This window comes from Kryptolebias marmoratus, linkage group LG2 (assembly GCF_001649575.2).
Source record: "Kryptolebias marmoratus isolate JLee-2015 linkage group LG2, ASM164957v2, whole genome shotgun sequence".
Classification (NCBI taxonomy): Eukaryota; Metazoa; Chordata; class Actinopteri; order Cyprinodontiformes; family Rivulidae; genus Kryptolebias; species Kryptolebias marmoratus.
This window is the reverse complement of record NC_051431.1, coordinates 4,139,326-4,155,852: the sequence shown is the minus strand read 5'-3', so window position 1 is coordinate 4,155,852 and position 16,527 is coordinate 4,139,326. Positions and strand designations below refer to the sequence as shown.

Here is a 16,527-nt window from a genome sequence, read left to right as displayed (position 1 = left end):
TAATAAGTTAAAATACTAAATACTTTCTGTTTCAGATGCTTCTAACTGCTCACATTAACAGCCTTATATGACTGCCTGAAATTAAATGTTTTTTATACCCATTTAATTTTTTTATTTTTGTTAATGTGCTTGATTTCAATAATATACATATAATATAATAATATATCATATAATTATATAATTTGCCTTTGGGAATTAAAGTGTTATTAATTAACACTAACAAAAAAATAACAATAATCTCACAATCCCATATTAATAGTAATCAAATACAAAAAAATCATGATTTGACTTGAGTGTTGGCTTCGCTTTACATATGAAAGACTGACCTTTGACCCCTGATGATATATTTATTATACCTGACAACCTACATCTGACACTTTTAAAATTCCACAAAGCAGAGGCACAGTAATTAAAGAGCCAGAAATATCTGTAAAACAATCTACATACATCCTTTTTTTATTCCAGAACTTCCATGTAGATTCACATGACAGATGACTTGCGCGTGTAGAAGGTGACTGCCCTATAATGTGCTCAGTATCAGTCATTTTATGTATGACAAGTGGATCTGACAGGTCCCTGAAAGATGGAAACGTGACACCACACAAAAAACCTTCAGTGAATCCATCAATCATTTAGCCACGATGGAAATGTTACATCCCTGAGCTTTCTTATCCCTTCACAAGGACGAGGAATTGCCCTTGGCTGCAATACAGGCTCAAATTTGAATTTACACAATGTTTTATATGAAATAATGAGTTATCTTTCCTGAGAGTTTAGTAAAACCTGCACTGCCTTAAGTTAAACCAACCACACCTGCCTTTTTCTTTCCAGCACTGGATGCAACAATAACATAAATACTACTTCATATAGGGTGAGTAATTTTGATTTAATCAGTTTTAAAGCATATGCGATGGAACTGCTGTGAAGCACTTTATATTTTCTAATGGACAATAGTGAAGACCTTTGCTCTGACTAAACTCTCAACAAGGCAGAGAACAAAAGAAGTCTGTAGGGACCTTGAGGGGCTGAAACATAACGGTGAATCTTAGTGAGACCATGGCAGGATTTCTCTTTGGAGGCTGAGTAATGAGCATCGGGACTGTACATGCTCAGAGCGCTGGGGAGCAGCCAGGACAAAACAGGCTTCCTTAGTTTAAAAACAAGAAACTCTTCATGTCACTATCTGCCAAAGCTGTTGGCATAAAATCCTGAACTTTGATCATCTTTTTTTATCAGACTGTAGATAAAAAACATTTGTGACCCTGTGAGTGTGTTACATGCTGTAGATTATGTAAGGTGTTGCAGCGTTCAGATGGAGTCTATGCCCATAGGCAGGGTGGTAGATTACATCTTAATTAGCGTTTCATACAATTGCTTTGCTCTCATCTGGACGTCTTTCATAATAAGGGTTCAAAATTGAATCTTATACCAAAATATAATAGAAAATTGGTTTTATCACATCATTAAAATCTAGATAATACTCTACAATCTAGCTCCTTTGCAAAGCTCTGAATTTCCTGGTGCCGCTCAGAAATTAGAAACTATTCTGAAGGAAGTTGTGAAATGAAACACATATACACAGTTTACCTGTATGATATAGGCACAAACAAGAATCTTTGAAACACATCACACACAGCAGCAAGAGCATAAAATGGGTTGTGTTAAGAGGCACTTTCTGATGTTGCAGATAATGGGGTCCTGTATTGTTCAATGAGGAGAGTAACTGGAGGAATTTAAAGGTTTGATTCCCACTGGGGTCATTGAAACTAAAAGAAAGCCCACTACTCTATGGCTATTTGAAAAAAAGTAACCAGTACACACCATATATCCTATTTTAAGTGGAAATGAGTGGGTTGAATGTGTAACTCATCACATTTATAAGGCTTTTTGAACTTCAATGAACTTCATACTCCAATGTCTCTTGAAATAAAAATGGCTAACAGCATTGCACATTCCAGAGTTGCTTTTAGAAGACAGCGAGGGCAGGGTTTTAAAAATGAACTTGTGCTGTTTGACAGTTTACAGCCAGCATGGTTTTTCTCCAGGTGAAAAATTAAAAACTATATTAAGATTTATATTAACTATCCTGACCTTTTATTTTATTAAAAAGAAATGCTGGAAGCGAGATGAAATATAATTTCTACAGGTTTATTAGCCTTAAAGTACCAGAACTAATAATTTCAAGGGAACATTATCTAACTTTACTTCAACTTATAGCACTAAATATTTATTTTATTCTTATGAATTAAAATTTATTACACAACTACTGTCATTATGTTTATGAAGTTATTTTTTTTCTTTGCTTTTGAATTCTAATCTTTTCCTCTAAAAAGTCACTAACTTTTTTGTAATTTGTAATATCAATTTAAAAAAGAATTTATTTATGATTTATTTATTGCTTTGGCAGCATGAGAAAGTTTTTGAAGACACCAGATTTTACACTTCATGGTGCTTTGTATACTAATAGATTTTAAATATATTTCTGGGATTTTGTATTAAGCAAGCTTTAAGTTAGCAGATGTTTAATTGTAACAATCTATCCCTTCAGGCCTCTAATTGCTATTTAAAGACAATGTTTAATTTTAAACAATTTATGTATGGAGTAAAAACACAAAAAGTTCAATGTGTATCAATGAAACTAGAAGCCAGGTTCTGTACTGTCTGTGTAACCTATAAATCTACCATGTTGCTTTTCTGTAAACCTGACATCTAGAGCGTGTCTATCTTACAACGGAGAGGAATTGATCCTAAGATGCTCCTCCTGAGTTTTCCTCCATTTTTCCAATTAAACTTGTTTTGGTGTTTATGTGTCTTGGGGGATGATTTATGAAGGTCTAAGGACAGAGGCATCTCATGTGCTGTAAAGATTGTATACACCCTTGGGAACAATTGGTGATTTGTGAAGCTTGGTTACACAAAGAAACATCTTCAATTGATAACCAAAAGTTTGAGCTCTAAAGATGACATATCACTGTAATATATTTTGTTTTAAGGTAGGTACTGTATTTCTCTTGCAGTTTTATGTTTTTTAAAAAGAATGAAATTGATAGGAAATTAATTTAGGAATAATAACTAAATGTCTTTGAAGCAATGGCAGTTTTCAATTTCACACCTCATTCAAACAATAAAAAGTAAGCTTTAATGAAAAACAGTAAAGCTTCAGCTTGATTGTATTGCTTGGTCTGACAAACCTGAAATGCAACAGCCAGGGTGATGCTTTTGTGTTGTTAAGAGGAGCTAAATTCCATAAATGAAAGCCTTCAGCTGAAGATTTTTATGCCTCTGTAATGCATTGTGCAGTTCTTTATGATTTTCCATCATACTGAATTTTTGAAAATTGCGTTCCTTATTGCCCACTGCCTTGAAAGTTAAAGTTTTAAACAAAGGTCTTGTGCAATATGTGAGCAACACAGTATGTTGGGGATGAGTCTCAGTTTTACCACACAATGTTTTAGGTAAATGTTTGGAAAAATGGTGACTTTTGAGTCTGCTAAGGTTAACTAACTGTGACGAACACTCTGACTCCAAAAGTCACTCATATATGGATGTACATCTAACAGTTACTTTGAGAGTTTATTAATATCTGCTCACTGGTTCATGAGATATTGTGCAAACAGACAGACAAATGAACACCCACCCACCCACACCCACACACATGCACACTCATACACAAACAATATTTATATGAAGCATTGTAATTTAATCTACACCACTAACCTAACCTAACAGTGGACTGTGAGTTCTCTCTGCTTGTTATTGTTGTCCTTGTGGTATTGTAAAGCACCATCATTGATAAATATCAAATTATCATTAAGGAATATTGGCAGATATAAAGAGTTTTTTGCCTTTGACAGTAAAGTACCACCATCATAACCATCATATGCACTGCTTAACAGGCTTAAAAAAAACTCATTTAACATCTTTTTCAGTGCTATATAAAGATTGACATGTTTTAATTTGGTAAACTGATGAATCATTCATCTCAGCATCCAAGGGAGAGTCACTTGGATTACTGCCTGACTCAAAGTCATCACGCACAAATTTCTTCAATGAGGGAAGCAGAGGGCAAAAACTAAAGTTGTTTGGTTGTTTAATGAGAATAATTTTTTTTTTTTAAGTTTTACTTAGCTTATTAAGATATGTTAAATGATGGAAGATTATAACCAGACAACTATAAATGGCTTACAAATATTGGAATATTTAACTAAATCTTGATTTATTAACTGAGTCTTGGAACTGGAAGTCTTGGATTATGACAGTTACTTAGGTTATCCTATATTTCATTTAGATTATACATGATTGATGTTTTTGCTTCTGTATTTCTATATTTGATTATGATTTCATTTAGATTATTTTAGCTACTATTTTGACTGTCTTAGCTCATGCTTAGATATGTCTGGTTTCGGGATTTTATTTGGATTATCCTATATTTCATTTAGATTATTAGTTTGATTATGTACCTGTTGTATTTGATTCTGTTGTTGTTTCTGTTGTAAAGCACTTCGGATCGCCTTGTTACTGAAAAGTGCTATATAAATAAATCTCACTTCACTTCACTAAAATACAAGTGTGCATTCAATGTTTTTTTTTCTGAATTCACATATACAAAATGCATCTGAGATCAAAAAATCAGTAAGCTGTTTAACAGAAATTATTTTCTATTATGCCAGCTACCATTGGTGTACCCCAGGGCTCAGTCCTGAAATACTTCTGTTTAATATAATTTATCCACTTCCTTTAGGTTCTATTTTCAGGAAACACAATACTCAATTCTGTTAATATGATGATGACACCCAGCTTTGTTTGTTGACTAAACCAATTTCTGTACTTTCTCCCTTTTCCCTGTTCTTAAATAAGAAATTACGAACTGGTTTGTCCAAAATCTCCTCATTGATAAAACATACTTTCTTCCTGTTGGCTCAAACTCCAGCCTCTCTCACTCTCGATTCCACAATCTGTCTATAGATGTCATTCTTGACCGCAGACTTTTTTTTTTTTTTTTTTTTTGCAAGACGTATTACTATTCTTACTTGTTCAACATTTTCAAAACTTAATAACAGACAGTGTCACAAAACTCTCATCCACACTCTTACTTTCAACTAAACTGCAATTCAAATCACTCTAGTTTAAAAGGCATCTATTTAAAGTCTTTGATTGGCCCAGAACTCTACAGCTTACATTGTCACCAGAACCCCATCTACTGAATACATCACTGCCATCTTCAAATAACTCCAATGGCTCCTTGTTCAGTATGACATTGATTTAAAGGTCCTTCTCACCTTCAAAACCCTCCATAATCTTGCTCCTCCACATCTCTCTAAAAGACTCCAGCCTTGCATATCATACCAAACTCTCCAATTCTCTTCCTCTTCCCAATTCTCTATTCCATCTGCCAAGCGATCTGCAATTAGCTTGAGAGCCTTGAGTCATACTGCCCCTTATCTCTGGAACTCTCTCGTGCTATCCATCTGTACCAGAGACTTTTTCCACCTTTAAAACTTCCCTCAACTCTCATCTTTTTAGCCTGGTTCAGCTCCAATATCTCCATTTTCTCTGTATCAAACTTATGGCTATTACATTTGTATTCAGTTTATTTATATACACCATATTTATTCTATTTGTCAGAATTTTTTTGATAGTTATATTTTCCTGTTTTCAAAGTAACAGGTCATTTAGTGTTGTAAAATGTATTATCAGTGTTACACCAAGCATTACTTCAGATTTTGTTTTTTTAAATTATAAGAATAAAATGTTAGGCCAATCCCTTTGATATGAAAGTTTAAATCTTTTATGTATGACCTGCATGTAATTTAAGCATTTGAATATTTTAAATAAAGTGTACAAAATATTTGGATTTTAATAAGCAATAGATAATAAACCAAACCTTACTCGAGCAGCAGTGTAAATGGTTTGGATTTAGCCTTGAAGCGTAAAAGAGTGTTTTCTTTCCTGCCAGACAACTGTTATTAATTTCATTTTTTCAAACCCATGACCTTGGCTTTCTGCATTCATAACAGACCCCAAAAACAACCAGAAAACACAGATACATTAGGGCTCTCAATTATGAGAACACATGTGTCCCTTGGGCTGAATTCCCCATTCAGTCTTTTCCCTCCCTGTGCACTAACATGCCATCTAACAGCAAAGCCCCAATGCTGCACTTCTCAACACTCACTTAACATACTGCCCGAAGACAAGATATGCCTGGTCCCCATTCAGGTAATGGAATAATGAAATTTAAAGAAGAGAAAAGAACACAGACAGCACAATCTGGAGGATCTCTCAGTAACAGAGGCAACACAAGACGCTGCAGCTTGCTGTTCCTGATGAATTGTATGATGCAGCTGTAATAAACAATAATCTATATTTGTGCACTTTGTCCTTGTTTACTTACTTCCCTAGAGCAAAGCACTCCAGCCTGACAGTCACTCCTTTGGCAGCCAGAACAGATGTTGGGAAATGCACTTCAATTTTGGGCTCATATTCACCCATGACACCTGCAAAGGTTAAAAAAGAGAAATTGAAGAAATTAGAACCACAGCTACTTACTGTATTTCCTATCCTTTATGAAACTTTTGCTTCCTACATAGAAACGGATTTCAGCAATTTAAGAATGGAATTTCCCATTCCAACAGGAGCTGTTTAATGACTATGCAAAAGAAAGCACAACAGTAAATTAAATTTGCCCCAAAATACTGTCTTTATAAATTTGTTTTAATATATAGTACATTAAGTCTCAGTCTGTACAGGTGTGGAAAGCACATTATGCGCACCATCTGGTATGGTGTGTATAAATGTGTTTTTTCAACTCTCTATCTTCATTTTATTCCCTTTTACTGTTGCACTTTATATTAAATTAGATCAGCTTTATAGCATGTGACCGAACAACAATCCTTTTAAAATCTACAATGCAGATTTAACACATGCTGTGTTACACTTTGATATGTTTTTTTTAATCATGTGCAGTTTCTGTCAGTTGACAAAAAGCAACAATGTAAGCAAAATAGCAGAGCTCAAAGACTGCTTTCAGAAAATCCCCCCCCCCAAAAAAAATAGAACATTAGGATGATGTACTAACAAATATTCTCCAGTGACAACAGGGAACAGGACTCTATTGTCCTCAAGAATTAGTAATCCGCCCGACAGTTTGCAAACACATTGTGAAGGACACAAATGATAGTGTGTTATCAGTCTTGCTAAGTGCCACAGTGCCTAACACCTTCTCTCTAAATCATAGCCAGAGGACATGCTTTCTTTGTTTGTTCATCTGTATGTTAAGCCGACCATTTATTTCCATTTGCCAGAATGATATGTCAGATGGCATTGAGTAAATTCAGAGTAACAAAGGCAAACACCATCATCTGGGATCTAATTATGATTATAAGTCTTACTAAATGGGAGTTTACAATATGAATATTACATGAGTGTTTTACTTTTTTAGGGTAGAAGAATGTTAAACACACACACACACAGTGTTGATGTGAACACCATGAGTGGACACACTGTTATTCCTGCTTCCTGCGTGAATACAATTCAAAACATATCATGACACTGAAGGGAATGCTGCGACACTTGCATCATGAAGTATATGATCAGTAAGACAAATGACTGACGTGACATTTTGAGAAACCATAAATAGACATTTTACGTGTAGCTGACAACATTTTTTATATGATCAAATGAATTCTGCAGAAGAGTTATTGAATTGGGGCCCACTATGTATGGTAAAAGAGTTTTACAATATTTGTTCCAAAGAACTTTTCAATTTCAATCTCATTCTCAACGTTTATGGCTCCAAAGGAGCCCTTCACATATAATGAATTTGCAATATGTCACTCGCGCTTGCTATAGTATTTTCAATATTATATTCAGTCTCAGTGGCTGGACTTGATAGAACTTTAAGAAATAAAGTCAACCAAACCCTCAAATGCAACATAACTATATTTTATGTTTCAGTTTCATTTATCAATCATATAAAAAAATTACTTTTTTCTTTTGTGCTTCTTCAAACCAATTTAAAAGTAATATGACTGTCATGCCCAGCTAATAAAACTAAAAATCTGCTCTTTCTTTGGAATTGTCAATCCAATGAAGAAAAAAATTAAATTGATTATTCCAGCTAAAACAAAAAATATCAATGACAAAAGTTGAAATGGCTTTTATTTATTTTATTTTATTGTAAATTTGTATCAACAAAAATGTTTTTTGTTCGTTAAACTTATTAATAACTGGAATGGTTTCTCAATATAATCCCTCCAAGAGGTTATCCTCAAATATTTGACACTACATCTTTACTGCATTAGTGAGCAAAACAAAAAGAAAAGAGCTCTTGTAAATTTACTTTAATTCAATTTACCATTATTGATTTTTTTTTCTAATCTTGTAATTAAATATTGGAGGCAAGGAAAATGAATAGAACTTCTGCCTGTTCTGATTAAAACAAATATATTATTCTCAATAGAATTGCAAATAGCTGAGATTTACCTCCTTATTGCTTTTCTTTACTATTGTATTAGTTTGGTTTCTGAAAAGGTTCCTTGAATGTGTTAATTAAAGCAAAGAAAGATGAGCTATATTGACTAAATCACTAAACGCACAATAAACAAAAGCTTAAAGCAATGTGCTCCTGGATTGTTGTGACATCCATATTGCACAATACCAAAAACTGATGCTGAACATCCAGAAGATGAGATACTGCTCTCCATCTCTTTCATTTTCAGCCTGGCCCAACCCGGCATTTTACTTCATGGCACCAGAAACAACAACAACCAAACCAAGCTACTTGGTTTGTACTAAGGGCTAGCTGTGAGATTTAAACATCACAAGATTTCTTGTAAAGTTGAAAACTGTCTCCCAAATCCCCAAAATAAGCTGTCTTATGATTTTATTTTGTGAAATTAGACTGCACGTCAGTCAAGCCAGCAGCAGCTTCCACCGTCCCTCTGCAGCCTCTGCAGCTGCGTGCTGAGGAAGACTGTCTGTCCCACATTTATTAAAAACAGAACCGACTCAGTGCTGCTGAGTCCACACAGTGATTAACTCACTTTGAAGCGGAGAAAACAAAACTGAACCTGTCATTAATCTATTTGAGTTGATCAAAAAAGACTCAATTAAAACATTGAGGCAAGGTGAAACAACATCTTACTCCTCATTGTTCTCTGTTAGCCCTAAACCTAAACCTATTTTTTGTACTGTGGTTATTTAAATTTTTTTTTGAGGGATTTGTAGAAAAAGCAAGAGGAATGTCATCATTTTGACTTTTTTGACAAAAGAAAAATGGCATTTTTAAAAAATTTTCTAGAACATATATATATATATATATATATGTAAAAGGTTGGCTCTTAATGAGGTTTTTATTTTGTTCCTTTGTTAAATGAGTTTGACCTTTTGATTTCAAAGGTCACTCAAAACTATTGTTAAAATCTTGTCTTGTTTTTGTAGCTTGTCCCATCCCGTCTCATGAAATGAGTGTCTTGTTCCAACCCCAGTGTTTACTTGTTTTAAAATAATAATAAATAATACCAAGTCTGAAGAAAATAAAGTCTAATAATCAAAGTTTTTGCTGTAGTTACCACAGATCAGGGCAGACGAAGTGAAGTGGATCAGAAGTGGATGAGAAACATGACTTGCTGTTGTTGGACGGGTTCTGTGTCGATGCAATGTTTGTTCTGTCTGGCTGTGTTAGTAAAGTTGTGAGTTTGTGTGTTTAAAATTCCTGTAAACTGTATAATAATTTAAACAGCAATTTAGTCTCTGTTAGAAATAGCTCTGCAAACTAACATCTCGGCTACAGTGGGTTATAAATCAGAGGAGGCTGAAGGTGTAGGTAATTCGTACAATAAAAAAAGAAAACATAAAACACCTTCAACAACCTAATCTCTCATATGCTGTTGTTTATGCATAGTATTATTTCTATGCAAATGCAGCGTTGCAACATGTTTATGTAGTCCAGACATTTACTTTAGTGCTCTGTAACACAGCTAACAAGAGATACACAACATCATGACGCCAGCATGTTCATTCCTGTTTTTATATTTATTGTCACTTAAAATGCAATTTACAAGCTTATCAATATAACCCAAGCCTATTTACAAAGTTCCTTTAAAAATAGAGACTAAAGAGTTTATTTGCTTCCCAAAAAGCCTCGTGTTCTGTCATCGGTCAGTTCTGTGCCTAAAATTAAAATTCAAAGATGGGCTTATTTGAAGCTAATTAGTATGCACTCTCAGTAAAGAATAAGTCATCAATCTTTTTGAGTAGGTTCCCAGGAAATAAACTTTAAAATGCCCTTAGGTCCTATAATAAGACTTCTATGCTTTTGCCAGGTAAGAATAGATGCATATATATGCAATATGATGTAAAAACACTTAAACATACATTTTGATTCCACAGGGATTTCAGTCGAGAGACTTCAATATTAGTTTACTGAATCAAAAAAGAAAATATATCTGTGTGTAGACAGACTTCTGCAAATATTATACCTCCCTGATATCATTGGCTGCACGGGGGAGGAGATGTCTCAAAGCAGCACGAATGTTCTGGTGCTAAAACCATACTAATAACCTCTCTACTTATCTGGGAGCAAAAGATAACACATATCCAGGGTTCGTTTCGCTATCCAGGGGCCATATACCTGCACCCAAATACTACGAGTTGTAATTATTAAGGAACAATTTCCATATTATTTACCCACTCATCATAGCAGAAAATATCTGCAAGGGTTACTCCTGCACTTACCAAGATTATGGATCCAAACAAAGCTTTTAAAAAATGTCAGGAGCTCAGATTTGGTTAGTGTCATCTTTTATATCCCACATAAAATTACACTGAAGGTCTCTGTGTGCTGAATGTAGTTATAAATGTAAAGCTTCTTCAAAAGATTTGAATTGTTTGTTAGAAACAGTGGTAGTTTTACAATAAAACATTTAAATTAAAGGCATGGCATTCCTTGATGTAATGCATGTCACATTTTAAACTAAAATGATCTTATCTTGAAAAGATAAATTGCACCCGTTTTGTTGAAATTGGGAAAATAACATTATATGTGATCTTACAAGATCTGTTAGCACTCGGAGTATGTGTTGTAAATGATTATTAGCTACCACCATACCAAATTTTAGCTTAATATCTGTAAAATCCATTAAGTATAGCTATTTTTGCTAACAAACAAATGATGAGAATTTTAGCTCAAAATTTGCAAAATTGGCCAAGTTCTCACCATTTTATCACCATGTTTTCCAAAGTCAGATGGCTGTGATGAGCATCTTGAATTATGTTGAATCCAAAAGTTAATTAGTTGTAGATGTACACCCAGTGATGTCATTAAAATCCAACCAGTGCTTAACAAGATATTTTACCTGAAGAGTTGATTCTAATATTTATTAGTAAAGTTTTAAATACTGTCAGGATGTGGGGAAACGGAGACGAATCCAGAGTACAGACTCATCTTAAAGGAAAACTAATTTATTAAATAAAAACAAACAAAAACCAAGAGGCTGACGTGGCAACAAAAACTGAGACTAAGTACAAACAAAAGCAAACGACGCATGGAGCGATAACAAGGACGAAGGATGACAAGCATGAACCAAAAGCAATGAACCAGCGGAGAGTGGAGGAGAAGACCAGACTTATAAAACACAGAGGATGATCGGTAAGTGGGCACAGGTGTGTGAAACTCATTACTGACAGGTGGAGGTGGGCGTGGCAGAACACCGAGTGTAGACTGAGGAAGAATGGAAAAACACTGGAGACAGAGGCAGTAGAAAACCCCAAAACCTCACAAATACAGATCTTGCATGGTCACTTGTAGATCAGTCTCAGCTACTAACAAACTACATATTTGCTCAGTCCTTGTAAAACTTATTGACATATCACCCTTTTTTTGTTGTTGAGTAAGACTGCTTTGCTGCGGCAGCCTTCTGGATTTGGGTTGACTGTAAAATTTATGTCATACATATTTCTATATTTATTATAATGAACAAAGATCACAAATAAGAACAACATACAGTGGAAAAGAATATCTTGAAACCCAGCGAAACTGTATGCTGTTGCACTTGCTAGCAGTGTTTTCTTTTCCTATTTGTTTAACTTACACTGAAGAAGTATGACAAATGTTATTTTTGACAAGTTTAGAACAAAGTATTAGTCTGGAGCTTATTGTTTAGCCTTGTTCTGCTCAGGGCGGATTGCGACTCGACGATCAATGGCCTCCAGCAGGGTATAATAGAGCCCAGATGCTTGTTTTGATTAACAGAGTCAGAGTTGGAGCCGACAGTGGAGATTCGTGCACGGATCCACCGTGAACTGTCTGTTGTGTAATGATCGCTCAGTTTTACTGAGGCACAGATTGCGATGTCTAATTGGTCAGACTCCAATGACTGAAGGGTGCAGACAGCACTGGAACATTTGGGTGATTACTGCAAGGTGTGCCAATACAATTTGCAGAATTTTCACACCCAGATTCACAATACAGAAGGCTGCTGAGCATCACGAGATTTGAAAAGCAAAATAGGCCGAGGTATTTATTGGCATAATGAACCTACAGGTGTAGAGATTTATTCCGGCCATGCTGTGCTGGAGGGGACAGAGCTGGTGCTCTTGTATCTCAACCACACAAGAAAATAAGAAAATGACTGTTTTTTGGTTTTGTTTTTGGACACTTTAAGAAAAGAGCATTTGTGCTAGGAATGGAAGAAGGAAAATGCATTCACACAGAAAAATGAAAATGAAATAAATAAATACAGAAACAACTGAATCAATCTATCTGAGAGAAAAGAAAATCATTCTGAAATGACTGTTAATTTTGTAGGGAAGAACAGCTGCACCCAATTTTTTTTAAAACAGGACTTTTTTTTAGTTTTTCCATTTCTTTCGTCTTTGGAGGAACGCATTGCCATATTTAAATCTATAATACTTTAGAATCTATACAAGTGGTTTCAAACAAGCTTACACAAAAGCAGGTGATCCTGCGAATCCTCTTAAGTGATTTTGTTGAGTGAAATAAGGTTTTTCAATTTGCTGTCTGACTCACACTGACACCATTGTATTTTTACAATATTCTTCTGTTAATCCAGGCTAAAGATTTGACATGCCATAATAGTTTTTTTTTGTTTTGTTCTTCTCCTTGTGACACCCAGAACTGGCTTTATACCTTTTTATATACAGTGCTGTGAAAAAGTATTGCCCCCTCACAGATTTCTCTTGTTTTTGCCTTTCTGTCTGTCACACACATTTCAGATCAGCAAACACATGCTACTGTAGTACCAGAAAAAGAGTAAATTCAAATGCAGTTTTTACATGATGATTTCATTTATTAAAGGAAAATAAATAAATAAAAAAACCTAATAACTGATAGTCCCACCTTTGGTGGCAACAACTGCAATCAGAAATGTTGCTGCTGTGCTTCGGAGCATCGTCCTGCTGCAGAACCTAAGTAAGTTTGAGCTTAAGGTCACAAACTGATAGTTAGATATTCTCCTACAGGATTTTCTGGTTTAGATCAGCATTCATGGTTCCATCAATCACAGCAAGTCTTCCAGTTCCTGACACACCAAAGCAGCCCCAGACCATCACACTACCTCTACCATGTTTGACTGCCAGTATGAGGCTTTACTGAAATGCAGTCTTAGTTTTACAGCTTCCAAAAAGTTCCCCTTTTGACTCATAAGTCCAATTATTTCTTCCCAAAAGACTTTCTTTTTGGTCAGCAGTGCTTTTGGCCTTGGATCTCTCTCACAGAGGCCATGAATCAGGAAGTCTGACCTTAGTTGAGACAAGTGAGGCCTGCAGTGCTTCATATGTTCTTCTGGATTCTTTTGGGACCTTCTGTCGATGCAGACTTGAAGTAATATTGGTTGTTCATATATATATATAACCATATATATATATATATATATTTATACATATACACATACATACACAAATACACAATTGCCTCATGTGTTCATCAGACTGACTCTGCAAATAATATTTAAAGAAAACATAACTTTTCCTTTAATTTTTGCAACAAAAAAGTTCTAGTCAAACGTGTTATAGTGGACTTTTTATAAAGGAAATCGAAATACTCTTTTTGTCTTTGTGTATATTGTAACCTCCATACTTTAACAATAAATGGTGCAAGCCTAATTTTTAAAGCAGTGCAAAGATAGAAAATAAATGTCATGTTCATTTAATTTATTAGGAAAAAAATATCAAGATTTAATTTTGTATAAAAAGCTAAGTCCACCTTTAGCTCTGGAGCTTTTGTAGTGCTCTTTAGCTATAATTCTTTGTAAGGCTTTAGAATAATCGTCCACTCTCTGGAAGTTTTTCAGCACTCTCCCATGCATTATTTCTTTAGTTCCAAGATGCTTGAGGGTTTTCTTTTATGCGCAGCCTGTTCACATCCCCACAAAATGTCTATGGGATTAAAATCTGGGCTTTGACTTCCCCATTCTATAACCATCCATTTCTACATTTATGCCATTCCTTAATGGGTCTGGTAGTGCGCTCAAGATAATTATCCTGCTGAATGGTCCAATTCAGGATTTAACTTTAACCTCCACATGAATGGACTCGCATTATCTTTGAGCACTCTTTGATATTTTGCAGAAGTCAGAGCAGAAGCAGTGACAACAAACCTTTCAGTTTGAAGAAGTGAAGCAGCCTCTTACCTCAACATGCTTCACTGCTACGTTCTTGTCCTGAAATGCTGTCTTTGATCTGCACTGAACAGGCGCGTTACTGTGACCGGAGATTTTAACGTTTAACCTCCATGTTGTGACTCGATCTACTCAAAGGTCCCTGCATAAATGTTAACTGGAAAACCATACCTTCGTTCTCATATTCTTCTTTAGGCAGCCATGTTTTCGTACAGCTAAATCTTAAATGTACATTCATTATCTACAGTCGTTTACAAGCTGCAAACACATTACCTTTTTACATGAAACCATCTGTTCAATGGCTAAATTTGCAGAGTCAGCAGGTACTAAATAATAAGGTTTTTTAGAGTTTATGCCCTTTTTTGTTTTTTTTTCTCAAATATTAGAATTTTTTATGACCTATACGTTTCAAATGTTTCAAAAACATATATCTTTTTCCAGATTTAAAAGCATCCACCCCTTTTATTTTTAAAATATAAAGTATTTAGGCCTGGTGACCACAATATGTGTCAAAAGCAACAAGAAACCAAGCCAATTTTCGTTTTTTAATTCGTTAATTCAGAAAGAGCTTTTAATACTTGTATGTGTGTGTGTATGTATATATATCATTTTTATTTCATTGGTATTACTCTGTAAAAGTTTGATTTTACTTTGACATTGAAGGGTTGTTGTTTTTTGTATAAAAAGCCTATTTATTTTGACCGTGATTGATTTATGACAGCAATAAAAGCATAAAACATGCAAAGGGATGAATAATTTTATAGGCACTGTATATATTTGAGGTTACAATTATCAAAAGACTAATCCATCTTTTCTCTATTTAAATAATTTAAATAACTACAAAATGTGAATGATTAATTTATTCCTGTACCTTGCTTTTATTACCTAACATGGTTTGGAAGAGGCTCAATATTTGCTCTTCTAAACATGTAAACAATCCATTAGTTATGAAGGGATGAGCTTTTTGCAAAAACATATCCCACAGTTGCTGAAACATTAATTTCTTTTCCTTCACTCAATATTAAAAAAACCCAAAATCATCAACAAATAATTTTTTTGCTCATTAGAAAGCGTGACTGACCGCATGTCCTTCTGACTGTGTTTTGAATCTGGTTTAGTGTGTGACGACTATTTTAGCACGATTATGTGTGAAGTAGTAGTCTGTACGTCTCACTGGGTGACTTCAAACAGGGTTATGCAATTAAAGAGCAACAAACTTGCTGGAGGGAATGTAATCCTGTTGCAACATTAAAAAAAAAAAACAATTCAGAAGACAAAGAGTGTTTAACGGCTTCAGTGAGTATATTATCACAGTGAATTAAAAAAAAAAAACTCAGCAATGACAGACACCTGTGTTATGTGATGGGCATTTCTTTGTAAAGTCAGAGGTAAAATGCCTGGAGGTGATGCTCACGCCTGTATCCAACAGACAGCTTGGCAGTGTGGCTCCTGAGAGGCAAAAATAAAAGCTCAAACCCCCATCCACTGCAAGGGCCATTGATTCAGTTAATTTTATGCAGGGAAATGATTTCCCTGATGGCCAGTTTTAGGAAAGCACATTGTGAGCAAAGACTCCCTTCACTAACATTAAAGAATCTCTCACTATCTATTTACATTGGGTATGGTATTCAAAACACCTTAAGGAGGGAGCAGGGCTGGTTTTTATTAACCAATCTGAACTAAAAAAACATCTCCAAACACATTATGATACAAAGCAGCACAGATGCATAATATAAAATCGATTTTTAGATTTTCATCTGCACTAAAACTAATCAATAGGAGCTAAAACTTTAACAGAGCTCAGAAAAAATCTGCTGCACAGTCAAATCCGATGAGCAGAGAGAAGACTCAGCAATAGTCTAAATAATTTAGCCGATTGGATCCTCAC

At 34.8% G+C, this 16,527-nt stretch overlaps 1 protein-coding gene across 2 annotated transcripts in view; it reads right to left on the bottom strand.

Annotated features, from left to right (window-relative positions):
* cntn5 (contactin 5) overlaps positions 1 to 16,527 on the bottom strand; it is a 123,723-nt gene that overhangs the window by 34,630 nt on the left and 72,566 nt on the right. For both annotated transcript variants that reach the window (XM_017416461.3, XM_017416463.3), the window contains exon 8: positions 6,395 to 6,497. In XM_017416461.3, coding sequence (XP_017271950.1) covers positions 6,395 to 6,497 — 103 coding nt within the window. The remainder of the gene's footprint in view (positions 1 to 6,394; positions 6,498 to 16,527) is intronic.